Source organism: Xiphophorus hellerii, chromosome 17 (assembly GCF_003331165.1).
Source record: "Xiphophorus hellerii strain 12219 chromosome 17, Xiphophorus_hellerii-4.1, whole genome shotgun sequence".
Lineage (NCBI taxonomy): Eukaryota > Metazoa > Chordata > Actinopteri > Cyprinodontiformes > Poeciliidae > Xiphophorus > Xiphophorus hellerii.
In genome coordinates, this window is record NC_045688.1 from 165532 (window position 1) to 187166 (window position 21635).

General features: G+C 45.7%; 1 protein-coding gene and 1 long non-coding RNA gene across 5 annotated transcripts in view; one reads left to right on the forward strand and one right to left on the reverse strand.

The window, feature by feature from the left end:
- The window catches only part of LOC116736572 (uncharacterized), a 15889-nt gene extending 8093 nt beyond the window's left edge, over positions 1–7796 (forward strand). The window contains exon 3 of the long non-coding RNA XR_004342614.1: positions 7786–7796. This is a non-coding gene — a long non-coding RNA (uncharacterized LOC116736572). The remainder of the gene's footprint in view (positions 1–7785) is intronic.
- Positions 747–19881, reverse strand: LOC116736563 (UPF0606 protein KIAA1549). 4 transcript variants are annotated; one of them, XM_032589073.1, is made up of 20 exons: positions 19581–19881; positions 15862–17037; positions 15702–15784; positions 15153–15452; positions 14896–15082; positions 14695–14754; positions 14451–14602; positions 12901–13078; positions 12626–12810; positions 12350–12555; positions 11975–12102; positions 11824–11838; positions 10027–10148; positions 9723–9958; positions 9211–9346; positions 7581–7766; positions 7400–7452; positions 7191–7318; positions 6042–6196; positions 747–5775 (listed from the first exon to the last, which is right to left on the reverse strand). In XM_032589073.1, the coding sequence occupies exons 1-20, from the start codon at positions 19846–19848 to the stop codon at positions 5551–5553; spliced, it is 4179 nt and encodes a 1392-aa protein (XP_032444964.1). In that variant the 5' UTR covers positions 19849–19881; the 3' UTR covers positions 747–5550. The 4 variants fall into 4 exon arrangements, with proteins under 4 accessions (XP_032444964.1, XP_032444963.1, XP_032444962.1 ...); XM_032589072.1 differs by having other exon boundaries at positions 10039–10235; XM_032589071.1 differs by having other exon boundaries at positions 10027–10235.
- Between the last annotated feature and the right edge of the window lie 1754 nt (positions 19882–21635).

Consider the following 21635-nt stretch of genomic DNA (forward strand, 5'->3'; position numbering starts at 1 on the left):
TTAGTAAAGTTTTTTTTTTTATATCCCATATAAGAAATGATTTTCCAGCACAGCAGAGAAGCATTTAGAATATTTAAACCACAGGCGTGCCGGCTCTGTGGTCGGCATGAAGCTGGACTCTCTGGTGACGGTGGCAGAGGCGAGGACACTGAACAAACTGCTGGACATCATGAACGATAGCAGCCACCCTCTACACGCCGTCATCAGCAGCCAGAGGAGCCGGTTCAGTGACAGACTGCTGCTTCCCAAGTGCCGGACCAATAGATTTAAGAACTCTTTTGTCCCCCATGCCTTCAGACTGTACAATTCCTCATTGGGGGGGGAGGTGACACAGGACAGAGGGTGGAAGGAGTAGTGACCCCTTGTATTTTTCTCCATACTTATCAGGTCAAACCACATAGTGCAATACGATATCACTGGTCAATCTATCCGCCAAATTCTTATATTTTTTTTGTGTTGTATTTATATGCATTTATATTCTTATATTCTATATTCTTATTCCTGGTTTCTTGCATAATTTAAGGTTTTGGTTACTCACATTTAGTGTGTACCTTAGTATTTAATTTGTATTTTTGTATTCTTTAGCACTTTTGCTTACTGTGTGTTATCTTTGTTTTTTGCCTGGGAGCTGCTGGTAACTTCAATTTCCTGAGGGAGTTTTCCCAAGGGATCAATAAAGTACAAGTCTAAGTCTATCTGTTTAAAGTGAATAAAACCAGAAAATGTTCACAAATGACAACAACGGGTTTGACTCCGAATGTCTCTTTAATGTCTGTTAACACAATCAGTCGGACTTGAAACACCAGATTACGAAGCTCACAGAGCGTCTAGGAGGCGAGGCGAGGCTCGCCGTGAGACCCTGAGACCCGGCCCGGACCGCCGGTCCCGCTTCAGGTCACAGCTGGACTCACCGGGTCAGGGCGGGCCGTCGGGTTCTGAAGAACAAACAGGAATGTGGTTGAGCTCAGAGCAACAGCCGAGTGGATGTTCCTCCATGACAAAACTGCAATTTTCACTGAGGACCAGAGATTCTTCATTTCTCAGAGTGGGGTCAAAGGTCAAGGGTTGTTCATCACTTTGCTTCCTACCCAGAATTAGTTTGGATGAACCCACCCTGCGCCTGCGTGACCACAGGTCTTTGGCTCCCATTCTGGGTCTCTTTGGACCCAACTCAAGCTTTGACTTTACAATCAACTCATGGTTCGCCTGGCAGCCTGGAGACCATGAGAACGGTCCAGCTACCGCTTGTTCTAAATAAGTAGATCTACAATGCCAGTTTTGTACTACAACGGTGAGTCAGTTGGTCCAAAAATCTACATAGTTCAGGTAAAAATGATACTGTACATTATTAGGTCCAATGTGACGAAGGAGAAAAAAAAGCCTTGCAGATGTGAGAATCACAAAACCCCAAACCGAATATTTTTGGACACAGTTTGCTTAGTGAAGGATCTTCTGAGGCGCCGTCTCCTGGATCTGCAGTTTGTCATGGATGAACATCCACCTTGTGACTGTTTGCTGGAAACATTCAGGAGGAACCCGCAGACTGGAACATCTGCAGGACTTTTGTCCTTTTCATGATGGTGATCTGATAACTTTCAGATCCACCTGGAGTCTGTGAAATAGCACCATGTGATCCTGTGGGCGTGGCCAAGCCCTACAGCTTGACGGACAGGTGCATTGTCCAATCAGAGAGTTCCAAACCAGTAGCATTCTGCAGTTGGCCCATGAAGGATGAGTTGGCACCAGGCCCAGCTGATCTTCCAGTCCATTCAGCAATCAGATAAAATATTTTTTAGATATATTTATATATATATTTCTATTCAACATCATATCCACTTTCATTTATACACTATTTACTAGAACCATATTCTTTTAGATCAAAAAATATCATTTGGAAATGTAATAAAAAAAGCTGATGAATAATGAGCTGAGACATTAATCACTGCTCACTGACCTAGACGTGAAACGACTCTTCACTGTTTGGACTTTTACATATTTTAGCAGCATGCTGAACATTATTGGGGACACCAAAAACAGCTAAAGCCTTGACATGGAGGAACATGCCAAGAAAAGCAGAAGCTCATGTGGAAACACAAACAGACAAGGTCAACGGCTTTTCAGAAAGCAACAGATTCTTTCAGCAGAGAGACGCAGCCGTCTGGTAACGGCTGAATCAAAGCGTCAGGACAAGTTGGGCTTGTGGACGCCATGGGACAAAAGAAGAAGAAGCTTGTCCAAAACTGCACTTCAACTCCAGCATGGTTTCATCTAGATGTGTGCAGACTTCCAGTAAAGCTGCCACAAACAGGAAATAAACTAATAATGGCCCGCGCCTCAGGTTTGGTTGTTGGAGTCACATGAACTTTTAACGAACCAGAACATGAAGCGTCCCAACTGCAGAAAGTCCAACACTAGCCCAATAGAGAATTCTCTTATTGTAGTTCAGTTAAATGAGGAATGGACACTTTGATTCAGCTGGTTTATCCTAACAGGACAACATAGGAGCTTTTTTTCTCCTCTAACAAAATTCAAGATTTCAGCTCTAGACCTCAGGAGGAATTCTAGGATCTGATGGAAATATGCAAACGTTCAGCTTGACTCGTATGTAGAAATGAAAAAGGACCTTATCCTTTCATTGGACAGAGTTGTCTGAACAATGTAGAGCGTTGTTATGGTTACATGTTGCTGTTAAAGAAGCTCTCAGCGAGACAAACACAGCTCTTTGACTGACCTGAGCAGAAACCAGTAAACCTCCGTCAGCCCGAGTTTGAACCGAGGTGTTTGGACCAGAGCAGCACTTCTTATGTTTTATCACTGGGTCCTTTTCCCCTGAAACTTAAGCTCCCACCACCGCCGAGTTCACTCTGGACATTTCCTGCTGCTGCAGGATGGGGTCGCTTGGAAACCTCATGAAACTGAACAAGGTCTCGTTCAGATGCTAAATGTGTGGGTCTGTTGCCGATAATTCTGTTTCAGCGATTACGCTCCCAAAATATGAAAAGTTCCACCAAATCCCATGGAAACTAAACTTCACCAACAGCTCAGGTTGGTGACGTTTCTTTTCCTTTTCTCCTCTCTGTTTTGGAGAGGAGAAAAGGAAAAGAAACTTAGGAACCAGAGTCAAATTGAAGGTTTAGGGCAGAAATGATGCTCTCTAGAATGGCCAGGGGAGGGCGATAGTGAGAAATGTTGGAAATTACACTTTAGTTTGGATAGAAGCCAAAAAATGTCTATTTTTATTATTATTTAAATGTTTCCAGCATTTATTTCTACCTGTGAACACCATCAGTCAGACAATTGATCTTCTCAATTTTATATATTAGTTGATTTTCCTATTTTTCACTGATCCTTTGAAAAAAATAACATTCCAAGGTAGAAATAGATGATAATAATAACATTAATAATCATTCAAACCTACATGTTGCTCTTTAGCACGCTCAGAGGCGAGGCAGATGGAAACAGGAAGATGTTTCATCAGCAAAGTTTAAGTATTAAAGGCCAAGTTGTGCTGATGCCTCCTGTCTGTCACAAATGAGGGTTAGGGTAAGCTTCCTCTGAGCTTGCAATCTCTATTAAACTATGATGAGCTTAATCATATTAACAGACTTCCTTTAAGAAATCGGTTCTGTGTCTTTGACTTTACAAGAGATGGGGGGGAAATAAGTCCAGGGGAAGTTCAGGCTGTTCACAGCAGAAACACGCCATCAGCACCAGAACACACGGGACCGTCATTGAAAAGAGGAATCATTCTTTTCATGGCTGTTCTTCTTGTGTGCAGCATCAAACTGTTCATTGAGAAGCAGCTGCAGCTGAGAAGAATATCAAGACTCCCATCTCCAACATAACATTAGCGCCATCTTCAGTGTCTACAGAAAACAGATGGGAGCAACAGATAAATCACAAAAAGCTGGAAAAGTGATGCTTTTGCTGCAATTTCTTTTTTCTTTTTTTTTACCACTGATACACAAACACACAAGCTAGCAGCGATGCAGCGCAACAAACGGCCTCAGAATCTACAGCAAGCTCAAACACAAGAGTTTACAACCATGGAACAGTAGTTTGGTCTTTTTTTGATTTAAATAAAGCATTTAAAGCATCATTTCATATATAAGCAATAAAAAATACAGAACATCTCAATACTCCAATAATAACTCTCACATTAATATTGTGCTCATTGGGATTCTATTTCTAAAAATTTCATTTATATACCTTTATATGAACACACACACATACACACACACACATATATATATATATGTATGTATTTGTGTGTGTGTATTTTTTCTAATAGTTTGTCATGCTGTCAGAACTTTGCTGCACCTCCTGCTATAAACAGTGCAAATCTATTTTCTGTATGGTTGGTAGATGCATACATGATCACCATGGCTGATGGATCATGGAAGGCAGTATGTGGTCAATGTTTAAATGTAATGAGGCTGACAATTAGCACCACAGGGAATCCAGAAAGATTACCCACTTCAGAACTTCAGAAGGAACGATACACCCCAAGAATGGGCAAATGCCCACAAGTTCTGGAAGGACAGTGAGCTTCACATGTTCCCTCTAGGTTAACAACGGCCTAATTATCCTGGAAACCATGATCTGCTGTAGATTTTCAGAGTTTCCCATTTATCTCAGAAGGCTAAGAAGGTTGAATAAAGTCCACGTAAGAATCCTGACTAAACTAGAAAACACTGGAGCAACATCTTTAAAACTCTAAAAGGGGGAACCCACACCAGATTATGCAGAAGGTCAATTTCATCCAGAAGTGATCATCTGCTGTAGAACCATAAGACCCATCATCAGGTCTACAAGGGTTCAGAAGTTTTCTTCATGTGAAGAATTACCTCAACAAGGACTGATGGGTCAGCCCAGCCTTCAGAACTCTAGAAGGGAGCAATGACCAAAGGTTTAAAGGAACCAGGAACTCAAAGACAACAGCAAAACAGTTTGCTGTACAATTCCTAGAGACATTCACTCTGCAAGGTCAACAATATTGTTTTAACCAAAAGAGCAGGATGTGTGGCTAATTCACTGAAGACCAATTGAAAACTCTCTGACTAAGATAGCTTCAGAAATTGAGAAGTACAATCCGAGTTCAAAAGTAAACCAATCGCGATGCTTCTGCTTCAGAACTCCAACAGGTATTATCCACTTCACAAGGCCAAGAGGGACGAGCTCCTAGAGTTGAAGGTAGATGACTAGACCACAAAAGGCCATCAACTTCACAACTCCAGAGGGGCCTCTCATTTCATGGTTGGGGGCTGTATTGTTGTTCCAGAAGTTCAAAAGGGATGATTCAGTGTAGAAGTCCAGGTCGGCCAATCCTCAGTGATCTACTCCAGGAAGCACTTTAGTGGAAATGTGAATCTGGGCGATGAACTCAGGGGTAGTGGACCGACACATAAAAAGACAAAACCCTGTTAAGTCCTGGTGGTCGTCAGGAGACGCTGCCATTTAGATCATGGGTATTTTATGTTTAGCGGCACAGTACTTAACCAACTAGTAGAACAGCTGCTGTAACTCCTGATTTAAAAAGGTGCAGGTCAGTTAAGGGTAGCTGGTCACCGCCGCCTGTTTCTGGGCCAGCCGTCGCAGCTCCTCCCTGATCGCCTTGATGAGAGAGGCGGATGTGTGGGCAGATGGAGAGGCATCCTCTGGTGGATATTCTGGGGTGGGCGAGGTTAAGAGGAGGGGTGGAGCCGATGGGTCTCGTAACGAAGAGCTGGGCATTTGAAAAACAGATGAAGAAGAGAACTCAGGGAACGACAGCACCTGGAGAAAAAACAAGGATGAGTTAATTCACAGCAAATGGGGCGAGGGGGTAGATCAGAACATCTTTAGCATCCCATTGCACTTCATTTATGAAGCACTTTGAAAAGGAACAACAAGGCTGACTGAGGTAAATAAAACATGTCTGTTGTCAGTAACATCACTGGTAGCTTAGAACTACGCTCTTGTACCCCAAACGTTCCTGTCAGAGTCAGTTAACTAATAGAACTGTTCTGTATGGTCTGGATCTCATCTGTTTCATGACTTACACTCTCTCTGCTACCTCCAGGTCTGGACAGGTCCTGGTCTGAGTGCTGCTGGTGCCAGCTGGAGCCAGTGGGTCCAGACATGCTGCGACCTACTCCAGGGTACGCACCGATCTGACTGGACAAACCCACCTGAGTCAGATGGTGAAGCTGTGCCCCTGGAGGGTAACAGAAAAGACACAGACAAGACAATAAAGGCCCCCACATACTCGGGCGTACTTCAGTCCGTGGACGTCCGCCGGACATGTCCGCGCAAAGATCCATTTTTATGACCGCTACCCGGTGGAAATATTGTTAACATCAAACTGGTTTTTATGAGACACCGAGCTGCTGAGGATGAGAGTAGGGCTTACATCTCTTCATATTATTTTAAAGTCGACATCAACATGATTAAAGTCAACTTGATGTGGTGATGTCACAGAAACGCAAGCAAAAATGCTTCACAGCAACAGGCTTTCTTAGCTATATTTACACAAATATTGACTTGATGTTTTATACAGAAAGCGGAGCAGAGAGGTGGTCCGATAATTTGAGTGTGACTTTTTTTTTTCTTCAAACAACAGCACTGATGATTGGGTTTATGCTCATTTTGGATACCTGCACAAATTATTACATCGATCATTACATACCTGCACATCAAATTGTGCTTCTGGAACATAATAAACTAAGCTTATTATGGATGGATCCTGTTTGATTACAGTTGTATTCAGAGCTCTTCTGCCCCAAAGAGAAGCAGGACGCTCAGCTGACTCAGCAGCGGCTCTCTGGCTTTGCAGGATGAACCGACATGTGACAACCATTCTCTGACAGGTGTGTTGAGGTTTCCCAGAAGGAGAAGAAACAAAGCTAGGCACCCAACTATCTCATCAAACTTGCTAGTATCCACTAGGATTGTGGTAAATAAGGAAATTTGCCTCAAGACAATTTTAGGCAATCAGTACGCTTGAATATAAAGTCTCAACCATCCACCGACAGTATGCGCAGAGTCCGCGCGGCTCACAGAGTGCACACCCATGCCCGAGTATGTGGGGGGCTTAAGAGTATTACTGGGTCACCAATTTGTTGGTGGGGCTGATAGCAGGAGTGTGGTGACTCTTTTCTGTCTGCAGAATGGTCTCAAAGAGCAGAAGACTGGGTGTTTGCTGATTGTACCTGTACTGCCCCCTACAGGTCGGGGTCTGGAGGATGAAGGAGGGTCTTCGTACTTCCCCCTGTTGGAGTACACTGACTCCTGCAGTTGTTCTCCAGTAGAAACATATCCTCCTGAGCCCAGGCCCTGCCTGATTGGGACACAGACACATTGGGTTAATCCTTCAGTCTACAGACCTGGGCGTGTTTCTAAGTGTCCAGATGAAGCTGACCTTTGCAGCAGACCCTGGATGGATGTGGGGGAGACTCCCAACTCCGCATATCTCTACGGACAAAAGTAGAAACGTTTCACAGTGCATAACTAACGTATTTGATCTCAGTGTGGAGAACAAGTTGTTGGGGTTGAGGGGCTGCAGCTAAAGACTCCAACTGCCCATCGCCCGGCTCACTCACCACACCGCTGGCCTGTGAAGATGGTGATACCAAGGCGAAGGCGTCATCCAGCAGGGAGTGCATCTGCTGCCGGGCTTCCTCAATAGAAGGCTGGGGGGGCATGTAAGGAGGTGGAGCTGGGGCTGAGTCAAAGACCTCATCAGTAGGGGAGGGACTGCCGTGGTCTGGGGGCAGGTCAGGGTCCGACTGCCAGGAAACACATCAGAGAAGATGTTCAGCTGTGATGGTTCTTAACGGACCCAGCAGGGAATCTGAATCGGACGGGTAAGTCAAATTTGATCATATCACAAAGACCCCATCAGAGCGACATCAGACCAATCCTCAGCTGAACTGTGGTGCTCTTACCAACCACCGTAACATAATGACCATCAGCCTAACAAACAGCCTTGGTGAGGCAGGTCAAGCCGTGCCTCACTTGACCTCATGACGAGTAAGATTGGTGATAGCAATGACAGAAAATTATTTTGTCCATTTATCGATAATTTTATTTTCTGTAAAATTTCCAAATTTACGCATTGCCTGTTCAAATACATGGAAAAAGTATGAGGCGAGGCAGTACTGTGTCTCACCTCTAGGGGCGCTGTGTCACACACAAAGGAATAAAGTAGATAGCTGGTGCATGCTTATTGGTGTCTCTGTTTACATTCATGGTTGATCACACATGCTGATGTTCCAGTGTGTCTGATATATTTAACAACTAATATTTGGTCTTTCTGACCAGCCATGATGGTGCAGTGAGAATGTGCAGGGCCAGGCAGAAAGTACCATGCCACATAGATAGGGGGCATTGCTGAGCCCCACTGGCACAATGTGCAGCAGGTGCTCTTCTTCTACGCATCAAAAGGAGTGATAAAAGTTGACCAAATGTCAGAATACAAATATTCCAAAACAACTCTTCTCTTTGGTGTGCAGGTTAGGTCACTGAGAAATGTTCAAATTTAATTTAAAAAACCAGATTTCTCTACTCTGCACAGTTCTTCCCCATTTTCATTCGGGTTCTCGCAAACTCCAAACATCTCAACCACTGCAGTGGACCAGCAGACATCAGGCAGCTGTTCAGTGTGGAGGAGCGTTTAATTTAACCGCGGTCAACATGGTCAAAGACGGAGGATGAGGAGAGAAGTTAATCTGGACCGGTGCCTGATGGGACGGCTGTACGAGGAGGAACAGAGGAACGACTGATTGGTCAGAAGTTCTGCCATCTTTTGGAGTGGGATGAGCTGCAAGCCGTACATCTGCGGTGTAAAACACCAGAACCAGAACATTAACTTGGCATGATGTACATATTATTATCCGTCACTACGCTGGCTTGATTCTCCTCCTCCTGGTGACCTTGTGGCCTGGTGACGAACAGACAGCTTCACTCTGAACAATTTTTAATTTCAGTGACAGGAAGTTAACCTGCAATCTGACAGACCCCGCCCACTAATGAAGACCTATTGATAACATCCCTCTCTCATTGTGATTGGTCCAGTTCTGTTTGACGGATGTTTCCTGATTAGTGGAACAACTGTTGACTGATTTTACCAACTAATTTCCAGCTGCATAGCAAATGATTAAAAGTATTTTCCCAAAGCTGTGCTGCTCCAATATTTCCCACAGATTTATGGTTAACTTTGGTTTGTCCCACCATGTACGCTACATTGTTGAGTCCGGGGTACTTCCTGTAGGTGGCGCTCTGGTCTGTGAGCAGCCGATCTCTGTCTGTATCTGGAAGACTTCCTGGTCCTTGATGAGGTCTCCGGCCCCGAGGAGAGCGCCTCCCTCTGGAGAGAAAAAAAAAACACACAAAAAGGACTTGATTCAGCTTTGAGCTACCTTGGATTATCTAGCTTTAAATGATCAAGTGTTGCTTTGATTATTTCCTTTGAGACAAGAAGTGCAACTTTAGTGCAGAGAAGCATGAAAACAGATTCAGCGAAGTTAGATTTAAGCTCCTTGGGGTCCAAATAATCAGAAACTACTAAAGGTAAAGAAAGCAGAACCTGAAGTTAAACAGGTAATGTGTGTTTGAGTTCATTTAACATTTACAACATTTATTTCTTAAAGTAACCAGATCATTTTATTATTTCTAACAAACAGAGATAACAGATTTATCCCAGTTCAAACTTCTCAGCTCGGATGTCGTTGGCCAACCCTGACCTCTTCCTGGAGTCGGCGGGGGTCAGAGGTGAGGCTCCCTCGGCCTGAAGGATGCAGTCCATGTGGTCGTGGGCGGAGCTGTAGAGCCGCTGGGCCGCTTCGCTCTGAACCGGCCCGTCTCCGAAAGCATCCATGATGTCGTCCATGGAAGGAAACTCACACTGGCCCCGCCTCTTTGCACGTTGGCGCAGTTTGTTCCTGTGATGTTCGATCTCAGACTTGTGCCTTAGCGCCACCTGTTGGACAACAGCAAATAAGCTTTATTATGACTTATGGCAGCGTGAGGATTACGTGCCTGACCTACCTCAGTATTGACCTTTTCAGTGAGGGACGGACTCGGCTGTGGCGGGCCATGTGCCGCAGGCGGACTTGGTCGTGGCTGCATGGCGATAAGTTGCACCTTGTTGGCCTGGCGACGGGTTCCATCTGAAGAGCCACGGGAGAGACGGTCAACATGGTCAAAGATGGAGGATGAGGAGAGAAGTTCATCTGGACCGCTGCCTGATGGGACCGCTGGGGGTAGAGGAACAACTGACTGATCAGGAAGCTGTTCAAACCGAAAAGGAGTCAAAGAAATCTTTATTATTTCACACACATCAATCAACCACCTGGTAGCAAGTAGAGCAGTTAAATCTACAAGTATTTTATATTCTGATGCCTTCGTCATTTCACAGAAAGACCGAGACAGCGTGAGGACGCCGCGGTCTGGTTGGTTTGGGGTCGATGGGGACAGTCAGCAGCAAGAGGTGGACAAAAATCTGTTAGTTTGAGACGAGGTGAAGAGTGGAGTCTGCAGAGGAACCGACCTGACCCCAGTCACAGCCAAATGTCTTTTCATGTATTCATTTGAATGTGAAAATAGTGTGATGGTGAACTGATCACCAACTCAACTGCAAACACCTGGTGACAACCACAGCGGGCAAAACCAAACTATTCACGTATATTAGAGTCTGACGACACATTGATTACATAGAAACTAAAACATGTCCAAAAATTGGTGTAAAAATAAGTAATTGAGTGAAATCAAGCACTGAAGCAACCTATGAAATAAAAACTGAGGTCTAGCTGGGGTTTAGCTTTAAGATCTAAACTATATGATTTTCCAACTTGACTTATTTTAAAGGAAGTTCAAAATTGTTGTTTTTGCACTTCAGTCCAAACACAGATGCTGTTTCTTAAGACAGAAATAATGACATTTTACAATCAAAACCCACAAACAGCCTCCCATAAAAAATCTGTTCCAAACTCCCAATAGCAACATAAAACAGAAGCAACATTTTCCAGATCAAATTTTCACTTGAGAAATGTATTTGTTGGACAAAATTTAGGAAATATTTTAAAACTGAATCTCTTTAGTTTTAATTAAAGACAGAAAGTCAATTTTATGAATTATTAGAATAACTTCCATTCTTGCCAACACGATTCTGCCCATAAAGACCACCACATTCATGGATGTCGCCATGTTGCCACTAAAAACTGTTTTGTATTTCTCAACATGTTGCTATGCTTACCCTACACTGCCCCCTAGAGTCTAGAATACGGGTCGCAGTGGGACAAGCTGTACAGAGTGAAGAGCTGATTCTATGTCTGATTCCCACATGATGCACATTGGTCAAGCGAAAAAAAGCTGAAGAGGTCGATGTTTTGCATTCCCCCAACATTGATGCTGCACATCTCCTCCTGTCATCCCACACAATCAAATTCATTTTTGAAAAGTCAGCTGTGCAGGATGTTACTGTTTAAACTTGTGTTTAATTAAAGAGCTGAAGCTAGGTCACATGCTGCGCATCTCTGGGAGTTTTTGATTGGCTTTTTAGTTGTTTTACCCAGTTGCTTAGTCTCCTGGTTGCTTCTCAGTGGTCTGCACTCAGTTTTTCAGTCCAGTAGTCACCTTCCTCAACATAAATACCACCAGATTCCTTAAATCCATTGCCAGATCCTTCTGGGATGAGAAGCATCTGCCTTATTTTCCAGGTTGGATTTTGCTCAAGAAAGCGTCGTTTTGCATCTACTTCAGAATAAGCAAGTTGAAGCTGTATGTGAGGGATGAGGCAAGTAATAAGAATAACAGTAGCATCGATGAATAAAGGGTTAAACTTACCTATTTTGCTCCTCCCTTCATTCACGGGTGCAATAAATAGAAGAAAGGAAAGAAAATTGATCAAAAAACAATATGTTGATTTGCTCCCCATTATCCTAATATGTGACTCCTTCCTACTCAAGCTTTACATGATGACATCACCAGCTCTTACCATTTTTAGGGGCCTTCCTGTGGTGTTTGCCCTCACTGGGTGTGGCCACAGGTCTGGTGCTTTCCTCTGCCGACTCCCTGCCACTGGATTGCTCACTTCCTAACGAGTCTCCGTCTGAAGGGCTGAGCCTAAGGAGAACAATGTCTCAGTCCAGCAGCTGGTTGAACATAAACTGAATTGATAGGTGGAAAAATGTTGCTGAGGACTTTTCTAAAAGGGTTGTAGTCGTTTTGAGATATCAGGGCCATATCTACATCCTCTATCCAGACAGCAGGAGAATAATTTTAAAGTTGAATGTTTGTTTGACGTGACCAAAGCAGCAGAAATGTTTAGCAAACTCAACTATTTAAAGAAGTTTTACAGGAGTTCTCTGACCTTCCCCTGCGGCGACTTGAACGTGCTGCTTTAGTGGATGATCCTTTGGACTTGGGAGTGTTGAGGTCTCCACCGTCGGAGGGCGTGGCCTCTTTTATTGGGGCAGGTAGTGGACCCGTCTCCTGGATCACCATGATGTCGTCTTTACTGTGCTGACCAAGATGGAGCTTTGCAAAGTCAAAGCCTTTGACACTAGGAGCTTGAAGCTGCAGAGGATACCAGTGTCAGACTTGAACTCGTTTCCATCTCAACCAGAGGAAATCTACCACTTCGTACCTTCTGCCTCTGCTGGATGGTGTTGATGGCATCCGGTTGAAACTCGAGCTTCTCAGACCCACAAAGCTTCCAGTAGAGAATGATGATAATGAAGACAGCCAGTAGCACAGGGACAACCACCCCTACGATCAACCAAATGCTGCTGCTCTGAGTCTCGGCCGGAGGAACAGAAAGAGTCTCTACAGCTGGACACAGGACAGGAACGGATGAGTCTGACCTGATGCCTCAGATTAAAAGCCCTGGAACATCTGTCTCTGATTTAGCTTCTCACTCACGTTGAGCCAGAGGCCTCTGGACTCGGTGTCCAAGGACAATGGCGGCCCTCTGAAGGTCCAGGCGGTTCATGGTGGCTGCAGTTACCTCTGCCGGGACTCTCTCCCCACCTGGACCCTCTACGAAGTAAAACACCTCCAGGGGGCGCTCTGGCCCGGACAGCCTGGATATCCGCACCACCTGACACACAACCGTTGGGATTTATTACATGCGACAGAATTTCCAAGCCGACCGATTCCACCTTAGATACAGGAAGTCCTGCATCTGAATGCATATTTTGGAAATTGGTTTTCTCATGAGGAACCATAATGAAGAACAAATAAACAGATGGTTTTTGATTTTGTTTTAAAACTTAACATTATCAATGTATTCAATGTGTCTGTCGTCCTGGATACATTTTGCACAGGTGAAACACAAAATAGAACAAAAGTTCAGGCTGCATAGGAAGCCAGTGCCCAAACCCTGGAGAATCAGATGGTGCAATTCCATTCAATTGACTTTATATACCGTATTTTCTGCACCATAAGGCGCACCTAAAAACCTTCAATAAGCCGACAGTGCGCCTTATAATCCGGTGCGCCTTATATATGGACCAATATTGAGCCACAGCAGGTCTCGCAACTACGATAAGCAGCCGCCGACTTCATTTTCCCTCGTAGAAGAAGAAGTGCGCGGTGCAGGCTGGGTTTTGTGTAAAGACCCCAAAATGGCTCCTATTAAGAGACACACTTACGACGCAGTTTAAGCTCAAGGCGATCAGTGACGCAGTAGAACATGGGAACAGAGCAGCAGCAGAGAATTTAACATGAACCAATCAATGGTTATAGCGGAAGTGGATATATATTGTGATTTGATTTACCGTAACAGTATCAGACTGTTTTTTACGTGTTTATTGAATCGAGGAAAAGTTCCCCTCCACTATATGTTACACCTTGCTGTTGTTAAAAGATAAACTGTCACCAAAATACCCCGTCACTGACTTTACCTCGGGGAAAATAATAAAACAGCTGTTTATTCATTTTGGGAATGAACGGAGTTTTCAGAACGCTGGTTTGTAATCTATTAATAAAGTTTGACTGACCTATCTGACTATTTTGTTGACATTTAGCGCAGCTCCATCTAATGGATGCATAACGTAACTCCAGCCTCTACTGGAGCGTCTATTCTATGCGCCTTATAATGCGGTGCACCTTATATATGAAAAAAGTTTTAAAATAGGCCATTCATTGAAGGTGCGCCTTATAATGTGGTTCGCCTTATAGTGCGGAAAATACGGTATATATATTTATATATATGTATATATACACACTAGTGACCTTTATTCAACAGTAATCTGACAGGAGGTGGTAAAGCAAAGGAAATGCAGACGGGCCGTCGCTCTGCCACGTGATGCAACAGATCATTTCAGTTTATTTAGAAAGCGCCGATTCACAACAAGTGTCGTTTTGAGACAGTTTACAAAAAAGTCAGTCAAATGATCACATGACCCTTCACAGGCATGAAAGACCTTCATATTAAGATGAATCATTTTACTGTACGTTTCATGTTTTACCTGTAAACTGTTGTTGCCCACAGCGGTTGCTCTTCTCCAGCGCCTCCTGCTGGTCTCCTGCAGTCCTTCCTCCAGTAGCACAGCCAGTCGTCGCTCCAGTCGAGCTTTAAAACTCCTCTCAGCCACCTGCTGCTCATGAACACCCAGCAGGACTGAAACAGCACAGAGCACCAAGAACAAGTCTCAGACCTGCAGGGTTGACCTTTTGAAACCTTCTTTGGGGTGGGTTGAGCTGCGTTTGTACCTGTACGGACCCACGTGTCACGCAGGTGGTGGGACATATTTAGCTCAGGATAGTGGGAGGCTGTGAACACAAGCATTTCAAAATTCAACTCACACTTGTTACAGTGCATGTGTTTAATAGTTTGAACTGTTTTCAAACTGAAGTTGTGGCTGAACGATTCAGCCATCTGAATGTTCAACCTTCAGTTGTGTGTTGACGTACGTTCTGCAATCTGCAGAGCAGGAAATCCAACATAGAAGCTGAACTCCACCAAGCTGAGCTTCCTCAGGTGTTCGCTAACCTCTGACCCCGCCAAGTAGCCCCTCCCATCTCGTACAGCGAAAGTGATGTCAACAGGAACCTTCTGCCCCCCTGATGGCCAGCCTTTGCTCATTGTGATGTTCAGCAGCTGTGTGAGGAAGTCAGAGATGTAACTATGTGACCTGATATCAGGGCGTCGATGAACAGGTGGGACTCACCTGGACGGTGATGTTTCCCGCCTCGTGGGACCTCCTTCTGCTCTCTGCATATGCCATTATCAGCCCTCGCTCCACCCTTTCACTGAAGTTGCACACTCTGACGTCAACATGGGTGGGAACAAACTGCAGCACCGAGTGGATCTGGTACCAGAGGTCCGGTATGGTATAGAGAGGGGAAACTGTAGGAATGGGGCCTGAACTGCGCGGTGACTGACGGAGAGCGTTGATGACAGATACGGCAGTGAATATCATGGGTCCAGACACGACACGAAAGGCAAAACTGGATGGAGTTCTCAGGAACTGAAAAACCGAGCAGAGAGAATCTAGTTTGTTTGGCTTGTCCTGGAGTCAGAAAATGCTGAAAAACTCCTCCAGATGAAATCATGCTGGAGTTGCTTAGCTTATGCACAGTAAGTGTATAAGTATAGCACTTGTCCTTGTGACAATGACAATAAAGATTTATCTTATCTTATCTTACTGGGCTTATACTTCCTAATAATAAGGAACCAGCTTTGAAGCCAGAGACCGTACCTGGGTTCACGTGATTACCTGCAGCTCTACTGAGCGGTTGAACTCTCTCCTCAGGACATCGCGGACATGACTGAACCCGGCCGACGAGCCTTTAGAACTCACTGCAGAACAAACAAGTTCATCGTGTGGCTGAAAAAAGAAGCAGCACTTCCTGTCACATGCAGGCTGGGGAACTTACCCACTCTGACCAGGTACAGCTCAGGCTTGGTGACGTTGCACAGGTACTGTCTGGTGAGCGGAGTCTGGGCCCCTTTGGGTGTGGTAACTGGGGGCCCTCTGGTGAGGCTGATGGAGGTAATCTGGGTGGTGGTCGTTATGGCTGGAGGTTTTGCTGTTTTTTCTGTGATCACCGACGGTCTTCCTGGTTTGACGGGCCGAACTGGTGGTCCCAGTGGGGGAGGGGGTGGCACCTGGCTGGAAGTGTTAGATGGGGGACGAGGAGGGAGGCCTGGAGCACGGTCTTTGGTTTTTGGAGAAGGTGGAGCAGGAGTGGAAGGGGTTTGGGAGGTGCTTGGTAGGGTAGGTGACTTTTCACTTGTAAGAGCAGGTGAGGGAGTGAGGGGAGGGAAGGCTCCTCGTGGGGGATGATCTGGTGGAGGTCCACTGAGGGTTGGGACTGGGGTCAGAGGAGAAAGGTGAGTTTGTGTTGTTGTGGGAGTAATGGAGGGTCTGGACTTGGTACCATGTATCTGGTCCTCCTTCTCCCTCTCCTTTTCCTTCTGCTTTTCCCGGGCCAGAAGGTTGGTGTAGTACTCCAGACTGTTCATGTCTGGCAGCAGCACCTCCGTCGGTTCCAGAGGCATCATGTCCTCCGGGTCATATTCCTCATCCCATGTGGAAAAAACATCCAGATGGGCAGTGTGGGTGTGCAGGGGAACAGCAGGGGTGGAGGAGGGGGTGACGAGGGGACGGGAGAACAGAGGGAGGGTTGGACGGGCCGGGAAGGCCGTGTCATAAGAGACCCAGTCCCCATCAGAGTCCGCATCCCAAGGGTGGCTCGGTAGTGGCGTGGCAAGGCCCAGTTCCTCCCCGTCAGGCACCATGAAGGACAGGGTCTCCAGGTAGTCCCCAGAGCCCCATGCTTCCTCCAGGGAGGGGCCCTGCTCCCAGGGGGGCGGAGGGGTGAGGGTGGGCTGGCTGTGTGGGGGGAGTACTGGGGGAAGACTGGGGGCCAGCAGGTCTGGAGGTCTCAGCAGTAGGTGGATGCCCTGAGCCCCAGCTTCCTGGTCCTCTGCTGAGCCGGCTCCAGCACTGTTACCATGGTAACCAAAGTCTGAGGGCCCCCGGGGGGGGGTGGGTGATGGTGATGATGGATGTGATGATGACCCCATTGTCCTGTTCAAATCCAACACACCTGTAGAGAATAAAAGAAGAGAATGCGATGATTCTGACCCCTGAACTTTTCGTTAGGCCCCTGAAAGTTTCCGAGGGCCACAAACTACCTGAACCTTTATTACACAGAAGTGTTGGATATGGAAATGTGCTGGTCATAAAGAAGCGCTAGCCAGACTCATGCAGACCTGAGAGCTAAAGTCTGAAGGGGATGATTGTTTTTCTCTGGGCGTCGGAACAAAACAGCTATAAAACATTCAAAAGGCCTTTGACTAGACAGCTTCATTTAAACATTATTTCCACCATTTTACAACAGTGCTTGAATGAAAGAACAATAAAACCAAGTGATGATCAACCAATTAACTGGGCTGCCATGCAGGTCCCCTGGCTTGTCGGCACCTTTTTGGACTTTTTTCAATGAACTGGTTGGTCCAGTCACGCCTCTCCTTCCTGGTTCTTCTGCCTTTCAGCTACAGGTGTCCACTTGGTTCCTCTCAAGCGTAACGCCGGCGCACGCCGTCAGTAGCGGCGTGTTCTGTCGGTTGGTGACACACAGAACCCGCCTGCATGGAGACAAGCCGCTCAGGGAAGATTTCTCTGCTTTTTGGTCAAAGCAGCAGAACCAGTGCAGCCATTAGACATGAGAGCAGGAAGTGAGTCGTGGATCATAACGTCTCACCCCAAGGTTTTCTGGCTCCTCCTCAGTCTCATGGTTGCAGGTCAACTTTCATTGCTGTGTTTGGATCAATAAATGTTTCTGATGATAGCAGAGTTCTTGTTCTGTTAGCACTTTGCTGACGTTTAGCTCTGCAGCTGATTCCTGCAGAAAGCTCAGATATGTTTGTCATATTTCAGTTTTACCTGTTTATTGTAATGGTTGCATATTTTGAGGTACTTACTCTGAATATTCTGTACATAGTTACCATAAAGCAGTGCTTCTCAATTCCAGTCCTCAGGCCTCCCTGCTCTGCATGTTTTAGATGTGCCTCTATTCCAGAACAGCTGATTCAAATGACTGCATGACCATCAAGTGCTGCAGAAACCTGTTAATCACCGAAATATTCAATCCAGGTGTGTGGCAGAAGAGAAACTCCTAAAACATGCAGGGCAAGGGGCCTGAGGACTGGATTTGAGAAACACTGCCATAAATCAGCAGCAGAACGTTCTGGTTGACCATGAAGTAACGCTGTGATTGGATGGTTTATGGTGTTGCTGTTGATCTTTGCTGTAATATTTGACTTTAACTTTCATAAGGTTCCAAAATATTATTTTGTAAAATAATAATGTGCATTGATCTGAAAATATTGTAGTAATTATACTCCTGGCTTGGTGAGTCTGGTTGTTCAGAACCTCCAGTCAGCGTAGCACACCGCCTGGTTCTGGTTCTGGTTCTGCTGGGAAAGTCTTCCTGTCAAAAGGGAGAGTTGGTTTGATCCAACTCTTGGATTTCCACAGACAGAAATGATTTACTTTCTGTCACTCAGATGAAGCAGATGGATGATGGAATGAAGCTGAAATATTTATTTATTCATTTAGATTTTGATGAGTGAAATGATTAATAAGCAGAAAGTTCCTTTCAGTGGATGAATTAATAACAGAGACGGGGATAAATAAAATAAAGCCAAACAAACTTACTGTAGTTACAGCAGGTGGATGTCCAGCAGGTTCCCTGGACCTACTGGGCATCCAGTCCGTCCAGATTTTTATGATTTGTTATGATTTTTTTATGTTCACGGCCAAAAACTCATTTTTGCTGCGATGATTTTCAGTGAAGTTGATCGTTCTGCTTCCACTCGTTCTTTAAACACACACAGGCGTCGCCGTCTTTCAGCTGGCCTGTTTCCGTGGCAACGCCGCGCAGCAGAATCACGTGCAGAAAAGATTCATATAGATAGATAGATAGATAGATAGATAGATAGATAGATAGATAGATAGATAGATAGATAGATAGATAGATAGATAGATAGGTCTGTCGTTCTGATTGGTGGATATAGTTGATGATGCGGTTCTGACTAAAACCAGGAAGACGGACCACATGGCCTGCTGTGCATCCAGAACCAGAACCAAACATGGAGAGGCAGCATTCAGCTTCTATGCACCACAGATCTGGAACAAACTTCCAGAAAACTGCAAAACAACCGAAACCCTGAGTTCCTTTAAATCCAGAATAAAAACCTGCCGAGTTACAGCTGCTATTGACTAATAATAACTGAAACAATGATTATTAATTAATAATTTTATGATCATTTTTTAACAACATCTGAGAAAACGTTTTTTCCTCTTTGCTGTTTTCATGCGACGCTTCAGCAGCTGCTTGTTTCTGAATGCTGGAAAAATAAATGTACCTTCCAGCCTCCAGTCAACAGGTCACATGACTCACTGAGAGTGTGTGTGTGTGTGTGTGTGGGGGGGGGTGTGTGTGTGTGTGTGTGTGTGTGTGGACAGAGTGAGTCAGTGACGTGGGAGGATTGACAACATGAAGAAAAAATCAGAAATAGAAACAGATTCCAGATTCTTCTTCTGCCACGACACCAACTAGCAGCAGAAGGAAGAAATGCAGCTTACCTGCAGCAGGTGAGCTTGTGGTCGTCATGGAAACCAGTGTGCCAGCCACCAGAAACATCACAGCGAGCGTTTGTCTGCATGACGAGGCTCTGGGGTCCATTCCGGTCCCGGTCCCGAAGCTGGAGCCCAGCAGGATCACAGGGTCTGACATTCTCAGAGGGCCGGCGGTCCGACGGCGTCGCTGGGAGCCGAGGGCCCGACAGGAGGACCTGGGCAGCAGGAGACACTCACCTGACTCACCTGCCATCAGTACAGGACGTGTTGTCATAGCGACAACACATCCTGACGGTTTAAAGCCGAACCAAACGAATCTTACAGCTTCCTGTTGACCTTTCACTGACCTCCAGAGAAAAAGGCCCAGAGGTTCTGCTCTCCCTGACCCGACTGAACCTGGAGTCTGCAACAGAACCGTCTAAAGGTTCCGGCGGCAACACCAACGTTGCTCATGGAAACTGCAGCAGCTGTGATGTCATCAGGTCCAAGCAGAAGTTTCTCTAACCAGGTGTGCCTAATAAAGTGGCCAGTGAGAGGATATCTGGACCTGGTGAACCGGGCCAAGGTTCTGCTTCTTTGAAGGTCCAAAAGGCGTCAAGTTAACATTTTTAACAAGTTAACACGGATTAAAAACGAACCAACTGGAATTTCTATCTCTGGAAATCTGGACCGGGTTTCTGGACCGGTTCGGTTCTCTGGACCGGTACAGATCCATTAGCTCGCTAGTTGTTTCGTCATGAAGCAGCTCCTGTTTTTACTTTCATCAATTTGGACCTGAAAGGTTCGTGCTCAGGATTTCAGATCTGCTGATTGATCAGGGTTCGGTACCGGTCCGTATCTGATGTCTGAGGCCCGGCTCCTCACACCTCTGACGGTTCGGTCCGGCGCGGCCTGGTTCGGTCCGGTCTCCTCTCACATTGACCCACTTATGAGCCCAATCGAAGCCATCCGGTCACTGCAGAACACCAGAGTCCAGATTCCTGACGGTTCCGGAACCGGAGACTCCTCCCTTCTGCATCCGAGGCTGAAGGCTCCGCAGCGGGCACAGAACCGCAGATGCAGCCGCCTAAATACGCCGAGCTCCGGCGATGCAGATCAGCCCCAGGGATCCGAACCGAACCGAACCATCAGCACCACAGCATGCTTTAAAACCTCAACCAGCAGCCGGACCTACCTGCCATCCTGGAGATGCGGTTCGGGCGCGTCACGCCTCTCCACTCCGCGCCGTGAAGGAGGAAGAGGAGGAGGAGGAAGAGGAGGAAGTCCCTGCAGAATCTCTCCTTCCTCCTTTGGGTCCGCAGTCTTCCTCTCCTCCAGCAGATCCACCTGCTCCCTCCGAACCGGTTCTGTTGGCGTCGGTCCGACAGATTCAGGTCACGTCCAGCATCAGTACCAACAGAACCGCCTCAGGATGTTCCGATCCAAAAGGGCGGCTTGATGTGTCTCGTCTGTGACCCAGAGATGTTTATCCGACTGGACCCATTTCTCCAGAACCGACCCAAATAGACGTCTTAACGGAGGCCTCTGATTGGTCAAAACATTCACTATTAGTTTGATACCTGGTTCCCCCAGAACCGACAGCCGGTCCGGAACGCTGCAGCTGGAGTTCTGACTAAAACCAGGAAGACAGAGACACCACTAGTTCTACATCATCTAATTCTATATTTAGTTCTACATCATCTAATTCTATATTTAGTTCTACATCACCTAGTTCTATATTTAGTTCTACATCGTGTCGTTCTACATCAGCTAGTTCTATATTTCGTTCTACATCACCTAGCTCTACACCATCTAGTTCTACACCACGTAGTTCTACATCGTGTAGTTCTACATCAGCTAGTTCTATATTTAGTTCTACATCACCTAGCTCTACACCACGTAGTTCTACATCATCTAGTTCTATATTTCGTTCTACATCGTGTCGTTCTACATCAGCTAGGTCTACATTATCTAGTTATATATCTAGTTCTACATCAGCTAGTTCTATATCTAGTTCTACATCATCTAGCTCTATATCATGTCGTTCTACATTATCCAGTTCTATATTTAGTTCTACATCAT